This window comes from Acipenser ruthenus, chromosome 14, assembly GCF_902713425.1.
Source record: "Acipenser ruthenus chromosome 14, fAciRut3.2 maternal haplotype, whole genome shotgun sequence".
Lineage (NCBI taxonomy): Eukaryota > Metazoa > Chordata > Actinopteri > Acipenseriformes > Acipenseridae > Acipenser > Acipenser ruthenus.
The window spans coordinates 13,264,571-13,285,127 of record NC_081202.1 but is presented as its reverse complement, the minus strand read 5'-3'; the positions used below and the strand labels follow the sequence as shown (position 1 = coordinate 13,285,127).

Sequence of the window (20,557 nt, the reverse complement as noted above, 5' to 3'; positions counted from 1 at the left end):
GAATTGATTGTGAATCCCTCCACCACAGAAGAGGGTAGATCCTATGTCACAGGGATTAGATACACTAGGAGAGTGCTGTAGGTTTCCGCAGTTGTTATAGAAATGAAAGGATATTATGCGCTGCCATGTTGCATGCTCTATATGAAGCAGTACACAAAATGTATTTCTATTAGTTGCTGCCTGCAACATTTTTAGATCTCTTTTCACAAAATACATTTGTGCAATGAAGATAACAGGATGACAGAGAGGATATCAGATGGTGTTGCTTACAGTTACTATCAGCTGAGATAACAATCTATCAACAGGGTAGTGATTCATCATTACCATGAGTGCTGTGCTGTGCTTCCTTTCCACACCTAGCACCAAGGTTATGCTAACAATGCCATTTTCATGAGATGTCTCATTTGTCTTATCATTAAATACTTTCAGCCTAGTTAGGTTGATACCATCTCTTCTCCTTTTGTGTCCTTTTATCTCCCTGTTACAGCTTTATTTGTACCTTTCCTCTTTATCCTACCCTTTTGTGTATGTGTATGCGTGGGTGTTGGGGGGGGGGTAGGGGGTTGATGGTAATAAATGTACTGGTCATACAGAATAAAGCATTCGGTAAATTTCTTGAAAGAGAGCTGTTCCTTTACTATCTAAAGGAGTCAATTCACATTCCCTAAACCGTACATTTTCTGTTTACAGCTAACTCAAGATCTTAAGGGTTTGCAGTGTCAAATTGACTTTGTATATGAATTGATCATACATGGCCCTGATGATTCAAAACAACTCTTAGTATCAGGGAAACACTTTTCAATGTAATTTAAAATATATTACCTTCATTTGTATCCACCACAGAAACTATATTATATGCAGTCATTAAGAAATGGTGAAGACTTTCTCCCAAGGCACGTCTTTTATGTGGGGGAACAATTATTTGAACCCTAACTTATATCGAAACTTCCAGTCAAAACATAAAATAATGTGACACAAGGCTCACTTGAAATGTATGTGTATTCTTAACTACAATTAGACTATGTCTTCAAGGAATAGATTGTAAAAATGAGCTTCTATTTCCCATTTTTTTGGTCAGTGGCAAAGAAAATGCAGACATTTCTGTGAAGCATGACGTAAAAGAATAGTATTGTTGATCTTACTTTTCAATCCTGTCAAACAGCTCAAATTAGGCCTGGTGCAAGATGTGTTCTTTAAAATAAGGTGCATTCCTTCTGTAAGCACTAAGAGGGTGAGCTGGTTGAAACTTGCTGTTGGAGTGGAGAGGGTCCAGCAATAGCTTCAATGGGTTCTCCCAACTCCCTGCGTCATGTGCTTTACTCAGTTGAAAAGAAAAGCAAACGTCTAACACCTGCTTAGTGTGGTAATTGTGCCGTGACAATCTCTAAACAGAAATTCCACTATCTGGAAAAGGCATAAAGCTTTGAAACAGGGTTACTTAAATTACCTTGTTGGGCATTATTTAAAAGGAATGCAGTTTTATTCACAGGATAAATACTCTGCACCAAAGAAATTATTAAAAAAAAAAAAAAAAATATTCAAAGTGACCAGATATTATACTGAGGATTAAGAGGAATAAAAGGCTTGGCACGTACACTGTCTTTCAATGTGGTGGAGTCTAGTTTCAGAATTAGTACACCTGTGTAATGCTTGACTTTCTGATGTAACAGAAATTAGTTATGTTAAAGACATATTCATCTTTCTACTTAGGAACGTGGAACCCAATTATGCTATTAATTCCACAGGGATAAGGTCAAGAGCTTCTACTTGAGGATTAAACAGTCCTCCAACCCACCGCCCTCCAATATGGGCAATGTGATATTATGTTCCCTTGACTAAAAATATAGGAATTCAATTTTGTATTTTCACAAAAATGTCCATCTGTTAGGTACTGCAGCTTTGGTTTTTAAGATAGGTGTTTTAAACTTGATTGACAAACCAGCATTCAGATGTTTTTTTTTGTGACTGTAACCCATCTTTTTCTTTCTTTCTTTCGTTCTTTCTTTCTTTCTTGCTTGCTTGTTTTCTTTCTTTCATCTTTTTCTCAAGAGTTTACGCTATAGCACATGCATAGGTGTGGCTAGGTATGCTTGCAGAAAGACCTACTGACCAAGGGCTAATTATAAATGAAAGCTTTAGGATTTGATAAAGAAAAAAATATATATATTAAAAGTACATAATGTAGGCCACCCTTTTTCGATGAGTGTTTTTAGAATGTAAACATGGCTATCAAATAAAGTAGATAATGATTTTCTTAAAAGTATGTAACCCAAGCTGAAATCCCAAAAAGGGTGGAATTGAATTGGAAAACCAAAACAACTGTTGGAAATTAAGCTTATCCAATGTGAGTTCTGGTTACTGCTGCTCAAATAGTATAAATACCCTGATGCTGGTAATCCTTTATGTTATGCTAGGAATAGACACACCAGTATTTTAGTTAGCAAAAAAGAAATAAAAGATTGTGTGGGGAGAGGGAGAACATAGTAGCATTAATTAATATTTAACCTGTATACAAACAACATTATGATTGCAATATTGTGTTTCTGGCTAAAGCGGTTGGGAATAGCTGACTTTGGATCCTGGAAGACACATTGTGTTTTGCCCCTAGAGGTCACAGTGTGGCTTTGTTAATTGGTAGATATGCTTGTTTCCAAAAATAACATGTGCTGCAGAGAGTGAAGGGATTTAAATGAGTCGTAATTAAATTGGTAAATTAGGTTAAATTCTACACCAAGTTTGACTTAATCATAAAATTAATAGCTATCCTACCAATCATTTATTGTATGCTTTGGAACCACCAAAGAAAATTCTGTACCATTATGAAGAGTTGGTGATTTTAGGTTAGCCACAAAACCATCATGATACAAGTTATTTATGTGGTCCGTTAGGGCTATCATCTCTCTTTCAGCGTGAAATTTCCTAAAAGCATAGTGATCTCCCTAACATGGATAAGCTTAAAATCTAAACATGGATAAATACAAGGCAAGTTGGATATTTTGTACACCTCAATAGGTAACATTTCTTTATTGTATTGGGAAACATATCAATTTGTATATGATATGAAAATATACTATATTAGGCACTTCACAAAATAAAGGAAAAATACAGGTTTCTAAAACAAATTCAGTTTAAAATTGGATTATTTGTTCACTTGTTCACTACTTAATTACAGTTAGACATTTAAATCAACAATTGATTGCATTGGAATTAATCAATATTTTGTTACAGGCTGGAGTGTGGTGATTGTTTTCATGATGCAGTTTAAGTGGGTTGTGTAGGCAGCACTTAACATTACAAAGCAGGAACACAGCTGCTATTCACACGATCTCTCTTTTAAAAACACCCAGCAAAAATGGGTCTATTCATCAAATCCTCCCTGACCACTTAAACATGTACATGTTCAACAGAATTCCAAGCCATAACTGCTTCAGCTGTATAGTGAACACATTGCAGGTGTTTACTTTAGGTACTGAAGGTTATTTTGACTGCTGCCAGTGATATCATCCTTGCATTCATGCACATGCACAATAAACATACATGCCATGGCCAAAATGAGCTTCAGGCATGTAGCCAAGCTGGACTATGTTGAGATGACTCAAAGCAGCCTTTAAAGAAATAAAAGCACATAAGTTTCCTTCTCAGCTCAGCTAGCGCAAGCCTATCCTGACCTAAACACCCTCTGCCATTTTGCCTCTCTCATGCATGGACTGCCAATTGTGTTGGATTGTGTGGTGGTTTTGTGATGGACTAAAGTCCTAAATTGTGATGAACAAGACCTGAGCCAGGTATGGATTCAATACAAGGCACCCAAAACTAGTGAACTAGCCCACTGCACCACCTGTGATGATGACATGGTGTATAGACTTGGTTTAGGAATTAACTGCGTCATCAAAAATAAGTGACCAATTCATCCTAGGGTTCAGAGTTCTCAGTCAGAAAACATTGTGTTTCTTTAACACATACAAGTCTAAAATCACACTGAAAGTTTTGTGTTGCTAATCTAAAGCCTACATTGGTGAATAATAATACATTCTAATAATGGGGCCAGTTTAAAAAGTTTGAATTAATATGCTGCTCAAAGAAAATACTGTTAAAAATGACTCAACCTGCTTAACATTCAGATTAAAGGCATTTATATCAGAACATGCTCAGTATGTTGTGTTATTTTGTGAGTTAAAGTAGGTATAACAACCAACTTTCTTGGTCAACAGCTTTCCTGGCTTCATTCAGAATGTAGTTGGCTTTTGCGGTTTACAGTTTAGGCCATTCCCTTCACATTATATTTAATAGCTTCTATTTTGAGTAAAGCCAATGCATATCCTTCAGGTATTATAGGTCATACAGTATACACCACCAGATTAGTAATTGAGATGTACATAGACAGGAGAAGGACTTCCAAATGATGAAAAAATGCTTGCATCAAATGGTGTCATGTTGTGCTTCTCTTCATCTTATTTCTTTCTTTTAGGCAAATCTGTGGTCATCTGCTCCTTGCCTCATTTAAGATTCACAGTTCCTCAATGAAACACTTAACAGCTTAGCAGGCACTATGTTTTCAATTGATGTGAAACACCCATGCTACATTATCCCTCGTGTGCATTCTTTGTCTGTATTATGTATTTTTAAAGATCCCTTTCTCCCCAAAGAACAAGTCCACAGGGAACAGTAAATGAGTGCACGACTTAAGCACTACACTAAAGTGAAATAATGCATCTCAGTAGCCACAATGTCAACAGTTTCTCATTATATAAATGACAAACACCTTGTGCAGTTTTCAACTAATTTGTTTACAAAATAATATCACATCTTCTGCCAACTAGGCCAAGTTGATTTTTTTTCTTTATTTCAGTTAGCACATATATACCATATTTTTCACAGCACAATAACAAAGAGAGGACCAGATGCAGTAAAAGTTGCAAGTGTTATTGGAAATATATTCTAGATATTTTTCATTATATTGCAATTGTTATTATTATATTAATAGGGTTCAGATCGTATCTGTTTCTCCTGTTATTCTTCTTTGTTTTACTGATATACAGTAAACAATACATTTGTTATTTATAAGAATTTCCCCAGTACAAATACCAGTTAAGATTCTGTTTTGGACTTTGATCACATATCATTGTAAGGAATATGAGGCATTATAAAGTCATCTGATAAGTAGAGTCCACATGATAACATCTTAGCATGAAAGTTATGTGGACCAGAGAGACTTCGGTAATAGTGGGTGTGTGTCCCTCAAGTGATAAATCAATTTCAAATCCCTCCCTTTACAGTACAGAAAGGTTTTGATGATTGACAGATGTCAAGATAAGACATTGTGGTGCGTTGAAAGCCGAGATTGATAGAGCAGCTGTGAAAAGGATTGCAATGAATTTGCATTCAGATTATTGATAAGATAATCCTCCTCAGAGAGATCCATCACTTGGGAATTTACAGAAGAAGAGTAACTAGCAGGGGGGACATATTGCCCGTAGCTGGGTCATCAAATTATTAAGCTTATTCAATTGATCGCTTTATCTTTTAAATGTATCAAAAAATGTACATTATTTGTGATATAGTGTGGGCTGATAGTTGTTTTGGAACGGTAATTGTAAAAGTGCAAGAAGAAATTCGAGGTTTAGCAGGTTAGAGGAAAGACGTTTCACATTATTATTTTTAATAACATACTTTTTTAAATTTGCAATTTATCCCCAGTGAATAATCCACAGCTACTAAATGAAACTGAGAAATGCATTTTCAAATTTTGTGATATAGTATTGTCTTTAGAAGTATTTTGATTTAAAAAGTTTTTTTTTTTTTACTACTATTTAAACTTCAACCTTTCAAATAGAATTATGCGCACACAATCTGTCATCACAAATCGTCTTTTTATTAATGCTTGAATCAATTCTGTTAACAAACATTGCTCTTTTTAGGCAAGAATCTTCATGCTTCGGATTTTAAAGAAAGACGTTTTTGTCATTGTTCACTAATTGAAAACATATAATGGATTTCTTTAGATGATACAGTGAAAGGCATTTGTAATTTAAGTACCACTTTTCATTTGCATTAACTTAAGCATTGCATTGTGCTGCCTTTTTTTATTTTTCTTTGTTCCTTTTTTTACAATGCACATATGATGTGACGCCCATTAAGCATTTTAAAAAAGTGGCCATATAACAAGTTAGATCCCAGCCTAAAAAGGATTATACTACACATACTATTCAGGCAGTTGTGAGGATTGCATGTTTGCACATCCATTTTGTATGTTTGTTCTGTATATTTAAAGAACTTTGAACATCTTGTTACAAAAAATAGATCCGCTTGCCAGAAGCAGAGTATCCTGAGGTATCTGTTTGATGGTTGCATTGTATATGTCAAATACTGTCAGTAAGGGCTTCTGCTTCCTGATTCCCGTTTCCTGCTTCTTACCTCAATCCTCCCCTGCAAGGTTTATATTTATAACTACACCACTTAGGGGATTTTTTGACACATTGCGCATTAAAAAAAAAAAAATCCTAGAGCTTAGCAGTCTGCTCCCTAGTCAAATAATAATAATAATAAAACACATTCTGAACTTGAATGCAAACCCCTAGGCTGTCATTAATTATACTATAAATATACCAAGTGATCAATAAGTCACAGGACAAAGGCATCAGATGTGGAGACAATGTGATCAAAAAGGTGCCCTTCAGCAGCAAAACAACAACATAATAAAACAGCGCCTCATTGTCCTGTGACTTATTGATTGATCTGTATATTGTTGAGTTAATAAGAACACATTGGTAAATTGCAAACTGTAAAAACTGGTATGACAATTATTTACTACTACATTTTTCTGTTTACTAGTTTTAACTAATTTAATCAAGTACCAGCGATTCAAAGCTGGATACTCAGTAATAGACGGCTTTTAAAAGTCTGCATTGGATCAGCATTCATCAAGTTCATTAACCAGATGCCTGATAAATTTCACTCCAGCTACATTCATTTCCATGATAGTAACCCTCTAATTTACAATGCCTTTTCAGACTCCCCGGTGTACTAATGGAAAGTATTGCAGTGGCTGTAATGTTGGAATTTAGGATGTTGATCATTTCCTCACAATCGGTGATATTTAATACAGCACCACCTGTTAATGAAACACATGGACATTGTACATACATGTTTTTCAGGATGTCAGTGATGTAACAATTGGATCATTGTATAGAATCAATGTCTTCTGATGTATGTTATCATAAATGCATATGTATACATTTGTTTTGTTTATTTTCAGATCAAAAGTAGACACCTAAATGCGTATGTAGGTTAATTTTTATGGTTTCCTTCCTTTGCAGAAATGTTGGACTCAAACAATCTCATTACTTTTAATGGTTTGGCCAATAGTTCCAGTTATCACACTTTCCTGCTGGATGAAGAGAAAGGAAGGCTATTAGTGGGCGCCAAGGACCATATTTTTTCATTTAATCTTATCAACATTAACAAGGATTACCAAAAGGTAACAATGAATATATGATGACATTTGGGAGTGGGAAATGTAAATCCAGTCACGTTGGTGTAAATTGGTTTAATATATCGAACATCTTAAATAACTGAGAACTGATGTACATTACAGCTATACATAGCGATGTCAGACCTGCATCTTTAACTGACTTCTGTACCACATAAGAAAAAAAAAATATATATATATATATATATACACATACAGTATATATATATATATATATATATATATATATATATATATATATATATATAGATATATATATATATATATATATAAAAAAATTTCAATACATGACAAAGGCAATTGTACAGTATTACATATTACATTATGACACAATGGGAATGCAAACTTTGCAGTCCCAAATAACTTTAGTACAATTCAAGAGTAAGCTGATGATTATTTAATTGAGAGTTGTGCTTGTTTTAAGTAGTTGATTACAACTGTATTGATTGTCACTAACTGATTGTTTATTGTATTGAGTATGACTGACTTGTCTGTGTTTTAAAAGTATTTTATTTCTGTATTTGTATTTTTTGAATTGTAATATGTTTTATTGTATTGCTGCTACCTTTCTTGGCTGGGTCTCACTTGCAAAAGAGATTTTAATCTCAGTGTGATTTCCTGGTAAAATAAAGGTTTAATAATAATAATTTCTGGTTGGTATTATTATTATTATTATTTATTTCTTAGCAGACGCCCTTATCCAGGGCGACTTACAATTGTTACAAGATATCACATTATACAGATATCACATTATTTTTACATACAATTACCCATTTATACAGTTGGGTTTTTACTGGAGCAATCTAGGTAAAGTACCTTGCTCAAGGGTACAGCAGCACTGACCCCCACTGGGGATTGAACCCACAACCCTCCGGTCAAGAGTCCAGAGCTCTAACCACTACTCCACACTGCTGCCCTGGTAGCCATTAAGGGGTTTCCCCAGCTGGTTACCGGTTTTAAAGATTTATTTTACAGGCTAATTTAGCATTTTTTTTTTTAAAGCTTTCCCTGTCTGAATAACGTCAATCAAGCGCTTTCTTATTGAATATTACAAACAGTTTATCGTATGGATTTGATGGTTACCAGTGTGTAGGAATCATGGGAAATCAACCAATCACATCACATTATTTCCATGCTTTACCTGAGAATAGCACCTCGCTAAATCATACTGTTATGAGACTGAAAACCAGTAGTCTCCCAAAGCCCCTTTTGACAATAATGGAGTACATTGCACAGCTTGTCAATTACAAGATTGCTTATTGGGATTGCACATAAGTTTAACAATTTCTACTGTATGTGGATTCAATGTGAATGCTAATGAGATCTTTTTAAATGGAAGATATTTAAAGCATAATTATACTGTATATAATATATGTTTATGCTAATTCTAGATTGTATGGCCTGCATCTCCAACAAGAAGGGATGAATGTAAATGGGCAGGAAAGGATATTTTGGTGAGTATCTGCCACTCCTAGAATTTTTGTGATGTGGTTTACCTTTATGGCCAGATTCAAACAGAGCACACCAGTAGATTATCAACGTCCTTTATTTCAGCACAAATTAGCATTATAACACCTTCATAAAGACAACATAACCACTCTCATAATCACTTTTAAAATTGACATAACTTGCTTATAAGTATTTCTAAAATGTTGTCAGAATAAGAATATTTGAAATGTGGCATCGTATAATAAAGCTGTATTTTGTATACATTAAGGTCCTGCAAAAAAAAAAAAATAATAATAATAATAATATTAAAGACCTGATTTACACAACATGCATAGGCAAGTGTAAAACATGTCTGTAAGCACAGTGAATTGCAGTTCAAAATGTATAGACAGACAAATGTGTTCTGTTTTCCTTTGTTGGCATGGTGGTTTGATCTTTATTCTCCAGTTCATCTGATAAAAGGGATACTAGTTCATCAAAGATAAAGCATGAGCAAGTCTATAGAAAACTGTATGATTGAGTTCACTGTGTTATAGATACATGAAAAGGCTTTTTTTAGCTTTTCAGGGTATGTTTAACAATGATCCGACCGGAACATCATGATCTAAAGCAGACTGTGATTATGTGAAGTGCATGGCTGATGATGTAAGCAGTGGATTTGAAGAGTTGGTGCCTTGTGGAATTAGCTTGGATCAGTGAGCCTGTTGGCTTGTTTTTTTAACCATCCGCAGTCCTTTTTGTTAATAGCTGTTGCAGAAGAATTTCCAATTAGGCCAGGTTTTATTCCTTTATATTTGCACTTGATAAGAGCAAAGATAATGAAAGATATCAAGGGTTAAGAAGCACATCCATCAAGGCAGTGAGTCCTTCTTGTATAGGTATACATAATTTCTTTAAGATTTTATGCATTTTGCTCAGAGCTTGAGAATGTGTTGCTGGGAAGCTTGAGATTCCTTTTTAAAAACTTAACAGACGAACACTGTTGGTAGAAGTGTCAAAGAACAATTCATAGTGGGGATTGGGATGAAATGATGCGTAGGTCTGTTAAATGGACGGCTGTTATAGAATGAAGAATATGTGTTGATGTGGTAATCTTACTTTCTAATCACCCTGTATAATAAACCACCACATATTTTACTTATGTTTTGAAGCTTTATTCAATGTAGTTTGGTATATATTATATAGTCAATTCTCATTAAAACAAACTCAGATGAAACAAATGTCCTGACACTATGAATTTTCTACATGGCTCAGACAAATTTTACAGTCTCTTATTGTAAATTACTTCTTATAATACAAATTCACTTAACACAAACTTCCTGTTTGTATGAATTATTTTGGAGCCCTGCCAGGGAAGATATTTTTTAATTAAACTGTTATTGGGAATTTATTCATTTGCATCCAGATCAGCGCCTCTGCTCCTGTATTTTAGTGCCGTTTTGGGACTGCTGATGCATTTTGAGTTGCCATAGTGCTCACATAACAATGCCATTTCTACAACGCAGCTCAAAAAACATACATTACCCTTGCAGACAAAAGTGGAGGTCTTGAAAGCGGTGGACAATGCACCACTGTACAAGAAAGAAAGATTTCAACATTCCTGCAAACATTTTGCCAACAATTCTAAAAACTGGAATACAATAATACAGGCCTATGAACAGCAAACTGTGGGTGCAAGTCATCAATCAGCATTTCTGATTTGCTCAATACCATGGAGTTAAGGACGCCTTGCTTTTGTGGTTTAAAAATGCCTGTGATCACAGTGGGGCATGCATATTTCAAGTGCCGTGCATTTTCAAAGTTCACTTACAATCGTATTTTCAATAAAATGCACAGTACTGTTAAATGTATAATACTTTTCAATGTACTGTAATTGAAATTTGATTTCAGTGTTACTGTAGCTCAATAAAAACTGAAAGTATGTATTTGTTTTAGTCATCTTGGTCTAAGACACATTTTTTTTGCTGGTCCCTTGAAATTTGTATTAATGAGAGTTAATTGTGTTTTGATTATAATGAATCAAAGAAAACAACTAGTTGTTAATTTTAGAATTTTTATTTATCATACAGTCTATCTGTAAATTGTTTGTAATTTACATGTAAATTAATCTGAGCGTAATTTGGGGCATTACATAGTTAATAATACGCTGACTGCATCATCCATTTATTTATTTTTATTTCTTTTTAGCAGACGCCCTTATCCAGGGCGACTTACAATTGTTAAAAGATATCACATTATTTTTACATACAATTACATTATTTTTTTTACATACAATTACCCATGTATACAGTTGGGTTTTTACTGGAGCAATCTAGGTAAAGTACCTTGTTCAATGGTACTGCAGCAGTGTCCCCCACCTGTGATTGAACCCACGAACCTCTAGAGCCCTAACCACTAGTCCACACTGCTAAACAGACATATTTCTAAGTGTGTGTTGTGTTATTATGGTATGGAAATTAGAAGATACCATTCTGGTAAATACGTGTCCTTTTATATTTCGATTGTTCATGAACAGGGATTTTCATTTTTGGCATCTGCTTTTGAAAACCCTTTAAGTGCAGCTTGTTAAAGTCAAGAAGAAAACCTACAGTCCCTTTTATCCTTGAGATTTTGCATTTCTAAATTGAAAATGGTTCTATGACTGTTATGGTTCAAGAATGATATCAAGTAGCTGCTGTTGGCATGTGAAGATTACTGTAGCATATAGCATCAATCTCCAAAGAAACGTTTTACAAAGAGTAATCAACTTTCCATTACGGAGCAGGGAAATGAACAGTTAATCATATTTGACACACTAAGCAGACCCACCAGTGCAAACTAAGTGCTAAAAACAACAATAAGCAATACATGGGATGTATTTCAGTGGAAGGATAAGTAAATGTCATGAAATCTGTGGATTACACATCATTGTATGAACAACTGTAGATCTACTGTTGATGAATTCCACCAAATATTGCCCAGAGCGACTCAATGAAATATGACATTATAATAATAAAGCTTTTGCTTAGGTGGGTTCATATGGAAAATGTCTTGTCTCAAGCGTTTGTTTGAACTACTGTTTTTTTTTTTTTTTTTTTTTTACTTTTTGTTTCATTCACTCAGATGGATGTCAGATGATCCCATTATATTTGTCCTCTGTCTGGACAAGATTCACATATAAAAGGAAAGGCTTACTAAAGCTGCTTGTCACTGAACTGGAACAATGTACTTTAGATCCAATTTTTCAGGCCATTGATATTAAATGGAATTACTGTCTTGTCATAAAAGAAAAATAAAGGTTCTGCAAAGATTGATAATAATGAGCGCAGCAGCTGAGCTTTCTACCTATTGTTACAATTGTTATTATATCACGAAAGACACACTTAATCTTTTAATTCCATAGCAGAAATATTTTGAAATCTTTAATCCACTGAAAGCATTAGATTTATAGTTGTTTAATAATTTAAACAGGACTTGAAAGGATACATATAGGCTTCCTGATCCATTAAGCATTGTGTAACTTAATTAATTAGTTAGATTCTTAACAGTCAAGGGTTGTAGTGATTACTGCTTTGACATCTTGAAATTCTGTAAAACTGTTCAGTTGTACATTCAGTTTTAATAATAACTGAATCACTCACAGGGTCACTCAACTCTACTTATACAGTAAATGGTAGGGGGTTGAATTCAGTTAAGGAATTCAGTTAAGTTAAGGTTTATGTGAAATTTTCAGTCTTTTACTAATCTAATTTAGTAATTTACATGGGTAAATAAATAATAATAAAACAAAGTTTAGAAAAATGTAACTGCACTTTAACAGGCATCATAGTTACCCCTTAGTTAAAACCTGGTTTTGGTGAGTCTTAAATGAAGAGTTTGCACAAGCACTTGTTAGACAGTATTTGTGAATCTGTAATCCTTTGTTTAATGTAAACACACATCTTCTCATGTTTTCATTTACCACTTTTAGATTTGTGATAAAGGCAAGTTATCTTTCCGTGGGCTATTCAGAAGCTTGGGACTTTTGTTGTTTGGTAATGGGTAGAAAATTTTTATCTGATAACATTTGTTATATAATGGAATGTCATATACACATACAAAAATATACACTGTAGCTGTGTAAACTATACCCTACAAAACCTGACAAGTGTGTCATGGGTATATCTTGTTACCTGAAATATTTTCAAAAAATTGATGATAGCAGTCTTTTAAATTACATTCATATGTCAAAAGTGGAGCCCAAAGAAATGATGAATGACTTGTCAAACTTCAAACTGTGCAGCAGGCATACCATATTCTATAAAAAGATCAATCACTTACTGGACAAGCGATATCCCATCTATAGTACTGGGTCTAGTACCTAGACCAACTACCTCTTTCACCTTGTATCTGACACACCAGTCTTCCAAACTGAATCAAACCCTGTGAAATTGGAATAATTAAAAGATTATCCAAAACAATAAATACTGTATCTATTCATCACCACATTACTATTTAACCTATTGTTACTGTCCCTTTTTACTGACTACTTGTGTGTAATTGAAACATCTAATTCCATTCTGAACTCAAACTTTTCATCAACATGGCTACTTGTACACCTATCAGATAATATTAATATTAATAATAACATAGTGAAACAACACAGGCACATTGCATTTGTATAACTGCCCACCATTGGTAATTTGACCTCTTCTTTAACTCCAGTAGCCATTTAGTTAAGAAGATATTCAGTGGAACAGAAAACATATTTGGTTTCCATCTGTTAGACAATGATGCAATAGATACATTTTGATTTTCATTTGAGAAGTATGTTTTGACAGATGGATGTTCTTTATTTTTGTAACAATTCAGGAAAGGACTGCATAACATTGACTGATCAGAGTGGCATATTTTAACTTTGCTTTGAAACTTGTGAAAAGCAGGCTGATAGGGCCTCTGTTTGTTTATTATTCAGGAAACAGAATAAAAAAAATAATCGGATTAAATAACTTAAAAATCTAAACAAAACGTATAGTGCAGGGAGTTTAAATATATCTGGAAGTAAAACAATGCTAGCAGATTCAATTATTTCAATTTTCCAACCTTTAAAACTCTGCATTTTCAAAGACTTTTATACCATTTCACATAAAAGAATGTCAGGTTTATGTATGTGTATCAACCTATACCCTTTCACAATCTTGTACAATGCTTAGGCCCATACAAACTCCCTGTTTCGTGCTATTTACAAAGCTACTTACATTTTTAGTGCATATGTTTTGGTTTCCTCATTAATGCATCCTCATTATCCACTGTTGTTTATTCCTTACTTGTTATTCATAAAGCTTTTAGTTTCCTGTTTAGTGTTTATATCAAATAAAAGAGGCACAACACTCAAGCAGAGGTAAAAAAAAATAAAAAAGCGCTGATTGTTTCCCTATTATCTTTCCCTATAGAAAGAATGTTCTAATTTCATCAAAGTGCTGCAAACCTATAACCAAACACACCTGTATGTTTGTGGAACTGGGGCCTTTCATCCCATATGTGCCTATCTTGACATTGGAAAACATCTCGAGGTAGGGTTATTTTTGTGTTATTTTTGCATTTTGTGTGAGGTTGTTTTTTGGTTTGTTTTGTTTGTTTTGTGTGTGTTTCTGTTCAACTTTTCCCCATCTAGCCAGTCCAAAGGAGTATATTTTTCTTACTGTGAGATAATAACCGTCTAATTCCAATTCCAACCGAGTGCACATTTACCTGACAAACAAGTACATGACATTGGAGAATGGATTTCAGTGTAGGGATTTATAGCTTTGTTGTTGTTTCCAAACCTAATGTAAAACAAGAATACACTGTCTGTATTTGATTAACTGTAAGGGCTTGTTTCATCTTTATTTGGCCAAAGATGACACAGGTACTCCTACAATAGAGTGCTAAGGGATAAAACATCTTCTTTACCTAAAAGCCTGAATGAAAGCCTGGTTGAAGCATTGTCCATAATAAATAACCTCACAATACAGTCATTGAAGCATGTTAAGTGTTTAATCACTGTTGCAGTAATATGATGATGGGATTGTTTTGTGTATTTGCTACTGAAAAGTAGTATATTAAAATATCCAATTTCCCAATTAATCAAAAGACTGCAGATTAATACAGCTTGTCATTAATAGGGTCCTCTGTGATTTGGCTGCAGCTGAAATTGTTTTTACAGAGAGGCTTTTATGAAGGAGAATTTGTTCAGACCATAGTCGTGGCAGACTTTCAACCTTTCAGACTTGTGGATGGTGACTAGCATAGCTGCCGAGGACAGATCATTAAAAAAATAAATTAGGTGTCATATTTTAAAATCTCCATTAAAATCAATTGTACATTCATGCATTTTATAAGCGAGAGACCCCAAAGTTCCCAAAATGCTTTAAATTGAAAGTTGTCACTAAGGATATGCACATTTGGACATGTTGTGTTCATCATGTATTATCTCTTTGGTTCAATATTATCTCACAATACAGAATCAGACATCAGAATTTTGTTATATATAAGAATATTTGCCACCAAAAAGTAGGAAACTTTGATATTGAAGATTTTCTGCTGTAGAGTTATTCTGACCTATGTAGATTGGCAAGAAGATTTAACAAAAAGGCATGTAAATCATTTTCTGGCTAATTAGTAAGCAGAGAACACATGGAAAAATGGTGGTTCTAGTATTGATTCAGGTAAATATAAATGATTACATTTTATCTAAATATACGCATAAAAAGATTGTCAATGTGCATTTTATATTGCATATTTTTGATCCTCCAATCTGTAATTAAACTTAGGCCCGGACCAAATCAAAACTTTAACAACTGGCTAATCGCACTTAACAAAACTGTATTTAATAGTGTTTTCTTTTTTTTGTAAGTATATTATTTCTTCTACTCATAAAAAGAAAACGCTATTAAATACAGTTTTGTTAATGCGATTAGCGGATTGTCAAAGTTTTGATTTGGTCCCAGCTTTAATGTCCCTATTGTCAACCTATTTATTGTTGCTCTCTCTAAAAATTAGCTATGATACATTGACTCCTGTTTTGGATGTCTTCTAAAGAAAATATACATATTCTAATAAACAGTATAATATAAATGTGACAAGGTAGTTGGTGTTCTTTGTCCAATAACAAACATATCTAAGTCTGTACATTTTGATTCAGTTCGGATGCTTAAATTGAAATATGGCTTTCAAGTTGCTGGTACATTATGTCCCATAAATGGTCAAACGGGTGCTTTCCTAGTGCTAATAAGTGTGTGTGAGAGAATGTAACTGAAAGTTAACTGTGCTTGTGCCAGGTGTCACTTATATAAATAATGCATTTGCTACTACAGTAGTTACATTTTCAAAGTGACAACAGCTTTTAAATTAATTTAAATACTTTCTAATTTAAAATAAAATGATGTCATTTTATTTGACACAAAATCAGTGTTTAGATTCAGTAAACTTTTGCCTGTTTCTATGGCATGGCTTGACAATTCACAGTGTAGGGAATCAGGGGCCCGTTTCATAAAAGTCTGTTGTTGCGATGAGGTTGCAAGAGTGGTTGTGAGGACTTTGAGGTCCTCGCTGCGTGCGTTTTACAAAACCCATCGCAAGGACCATCACTTGCAATCTCTTTTAGTGGTTTGCGCTGTGAAAAATCAGTCACTTGGCAATTGACTTTAAAGCACAGTTGCAATAATTTACAATGGCAGGTGTAACAGGGAAAGTCAATTTTTCTAAAGAAGAAATAAATACAATTATAGAACTTATTGGTCAAAACAAATCGGTTCTATTTGGCAAGTTGTTGAGAACCCTAACTAGCGAAGAAAAGAAAAAAAGTGTCAAATGCTCACAGATCAAGTAAATGCTTTTGGGGTTGGAGACAGAACGGCAACAGAAGTACAAAAGAAATCGATAGATTAAGAGGCAAAAAGAAGGAGGAAAGCAAAACAGACAGGCGGTGGGAAAACCAAAATATGGTCCTAAATATTATCGGTGAAATAGCTGTTGCAGGTATTGAAAAATACTATTCATACATTTTCACATACAGTGGAACGTCGCATATCCGACCGTCACATAACCGCCCTGACACCCTGGGATCCTTCAAGAAGCTGCTTGATGAGATTCTGGGATCAATAAGCTACTAACAACCAAATGAGCAAGATGGGCCGAATGGCCTCTTCTCGTTTGTAAACTTTCTTATATATAAAATATATATAATTTGTATATGTATATAAATTATATATATACAAATTGTACACTTACAAATTATATATATTTTTTCCATATAGGATGAAACTGAATACAATAAAGAAGAAACATACATCTTTATAGCCCATTTCTTATTATATTAGGTAAGCTGCTGTGTTTGGAAAAGAGAACCATGGTTCTCAGTTATAGTTACAGAGCTTTCTTTGAAATGAGTGATTATTAACAATTGAATTTTTAGGGTTGATCAGGAGTTCTGTATTTCTTTACTTACATATTCATGGTATGTAATGTGTTCTTGAAATAGACAACTCCATAGCTTGTATCTATCTTAAAGGTGACTCTTCTTGAGAGACAAAGATCTAGATGATATATTACACTTGACAATGCAGCACATTGCCCTATAAATGAATTGTAATTGTCAGTGATCTGGAGAATTGTTTTCCGTCACTGGGGGATAGGAGTTCAATACTGTTGTTGGAATCCAGCACCTGGTAAGTGATTGAGCTGGCCTTAATGCTGCCTTCATTAATCAATCCAGGTAAACTTGCCATTACCACTACACTTGATTCACATTAATGTTTTAATTAGGATGCTGCAGAGTTAATTCATGCTGAGAGATGCTGTCTGAGACTTGGCTCTTGATTTCAAAGGAACTGGAAAAAGTTGAATCATGACTGAATGGGTTTCCATCCAAGCATATACAAGCAATCAGATTATAAATGGCAATAGTCAGATAATTAACAAATCAGTTAGCTCCCAAAATGGTTTATGGCAGATAAAGCATATACCTTTGTGAATTCAGCCCTCTTTTCTGACCATTCAAAATACTTTAGTTGTTGCCTGTGAAACACATTTTTTGATGCTCGTTTTTATTTGTAAGTTTTAATACTCACTTTTTACTTCTGTAACTAGGACAATGTCTTCAGATTAGAGACCTCCCATTTTGAGAACGGCCGTGGAAAGAGTCCATATGACCCAAAGCTGCAGAGTGCCTCTTTATTAATTGGTAAGTATGTCTAAATAGAATGAACATCTATTTCTCTTGGGTATTTAGAATTGTCAGCATCTGAGGCAAGTATAGAAATGGGCTGTAAAGAACTGTAAAGCACAAAGTAAAATGCATTTCCCCCTTTGTTATAGTGATTAAAAGTTATTTGAAAAACTGCTCTCCTATAAGAATAGTCAGATTTCCTTTGCATGTTTGTTCATATCTGTTGTATAAAGTTCAATATATGTGTTTTTCTATGTTGGCCTTGTAATGTTTACCTTATTGTGCTGAACAGTAATGTTTGCAAGATGTTTTGCCTCCTGCTGATAATTGTAGTAAGAGCTGCAAAAACAGGCCTTATTTCTGAAAACCAAATGTGCTTTTCCCTGAAACTTAACCTTGAAAGTACTGTATCTGCATAGACATAGCTGCAGCTGATTGTATCTGTGTGTGACTGTATTTTGGCTCAATGCAGACAGGACAAAATCCAGGTATTTTACGGGTGATAATGTTGTAAAGTGCAACCACTGTGTAAAGATCATGTGTTTTTATTTTTATTAATTTGTGGACACCAGATAAGTCATATTGCTTCTCCATGGCAGAAGCTCCATGCTTGATTTCTCAGCTGTTGTTCAGCTCAGTGAGGAAAGTAATTAAACCATAGATCTGCCTGTCTACCACAGATTAGGTTTACAGGCCTCAGTGGATCAGCAGTGTCCTTTAGTCTGTATGCAATGAGAACCCAGTAAGAGGTAGAAACAAGTCATGCTTGGGTTGTGGTGACAGGCAAAGTCAGACCTGTGGAAAAAAAACCCAACAAAAGTGATTTGGTAAAGTTTTATAATTATAGACAATTCATAGTGTGGGGAATCGGCTTTCTTCAGCCGTCTAGAAAGAAAAGTAAGCACTGTGTTTCTACACAGCTGAAGAGACGGGCTTTTATCAGAAACACTCTGAATAAAATGAAGCTGTAACATTTGCCCCCCAAAAAATGTTATATATATTTTTTATAATGCTTATATTCCTCCATTCAAATGATAATGTTTGTATTTATTTTATTTTTTTTGCTATATTACTCCTTGTAAGAAGTAATGCACAACAAGCTTACATACAATTGTCCACAAATGAAATAAAGAGAAAGAGCATGTCTCAAGAATTTTTCCTTTTTATAAAATATTTCATTAAATCATTCTCTTTTGGAATGTAAAATAGAAGCAGCATGGAAGCTTGTCGAATGACTGAATTATGCACAACATGCTGACTGCTTAATTTTTTATTATACCTTCTGCTGGGCCAGTTGGAATCAATTGTCGTAAATCTCTTCATTTGAGAGCCCTTCATATGAAACTGTTTCCACTGTGATATTTTTATCCTTCTTGATGTCCATGATTACCATATGGTTCTAGGCCTTTGCACCAGCAATTAGAAATGTCACAACCCTAATCAATTCAGCTTCCTTTTTAAATGAACATAATGTGATCTCACATCTCCTGTTTTGGGCTAATAAAGGTCAATGCTTTGGTTCCACATCATCTGTAAGTGTCTTCTTTTTTTCAGTATATTTGCTTATAAGTATAGAATGCTTTTATAATTGGTTCATATTCAATGGTGAGTATCTTCAGGGAGACAAACAGAACACATCTTGTTGAACAAGTAAGCCAGGTCTAGTAGAGACATGTATTTTGTGGAAGCTTCATTAGGTGGTACATTTTCAAATAATAGATAGAAATCAACTTGTATTGCCAGTGTCAACAGGCTTGTATGCAGGTACAGTTGGTGAGGACATTCCTAAAACATTGGAAAATCATCCCTTGGGGTTTACACAAATCTAATCAATGGCATTTGCCCAGAGACACATTATACCAAAAGGTCTTTAATAAGCCACTCTTTCAACACATGACTAAAAATGTATCCATGGATTAAACTCTCATTTAACAAATGTGATATCTATAGTCCTGAGAAATGCACAACTGGTCCCTAATGTACTCTTGCGATTCTGTATGTGCACAAAAAAGGTTTGTTGATCATAGTCATCAGTCATCTTAACACCTGTCCTTAGTTTGTTTAGATGGCGGTTGTTAGGGATAAAACTAAAGATGACCAGTTAAACGCTAGGTCATTGGGTGAGCTGGCCATTCAACATACATTGTTACAGTCCAACCCCTGAAAGAATACTGTAAAAAACATCCTATAGATGACATAGTGACAAACTATTGTAAATCTATTGACATAATCCACTGTAAATACCATATTGCTTAGTATTTTTTTTCTACCAACAGATGGGGAACTGTACTCTGGAACAGCAGCAGATTTCATGGGAAGAGATTTCGCTATTTTCCGTACCCTGGGACAGCACCATCCAATCAGGACAGAGCAGCATGATTCAAGGTGGCTAAATGGTATGTAAAACACATCTTTAACATAATCCCATATTCAATGACTGAGTTTGTGTTTTG

General features: G+C 34.3%; 1 protein-coding gene across 6 annotated transcripts in view; it reads left to right on the top strand.

Moving 5' to 3' along the window:
• The window catches only part of LOC117419886 (semaphorin-3A-like), a 163,574-nt gene that overhangs the window by 124,613 nt on the left and 18,404 nt on the right, over positions 1 to 20,557 (top strand). For all 6 annotated transcript variants that reach the window (XM_058985884.1, XM_058985885.1, XM_058985886.1 and 3 more), the window contains 5 exons: positions 7,317 to 7,477; positions 8,881 to 8,943; positions 14,350 to 14,469; positions 18,026 to 18,119; positions 20,381 to 20,500. In XM_058985884.1, coding sequence (XP_058841867.1) covers positions 7,317 to 7,477; positions 8,881 to 8,943; positions 14,350 to 14,469; positions 18,026 to 18,119; positions 20,381 to 20,500 — 558 coding nt within the window. The remainder of the gene's footprint in view (positions 1 to 7,316; positions 7,478 to 8,880; positions 8,944 to 14,349; positions 14,470 to 18,025; positions 18,120 to 20,380; positions 20,501 to 20,557) is intronic.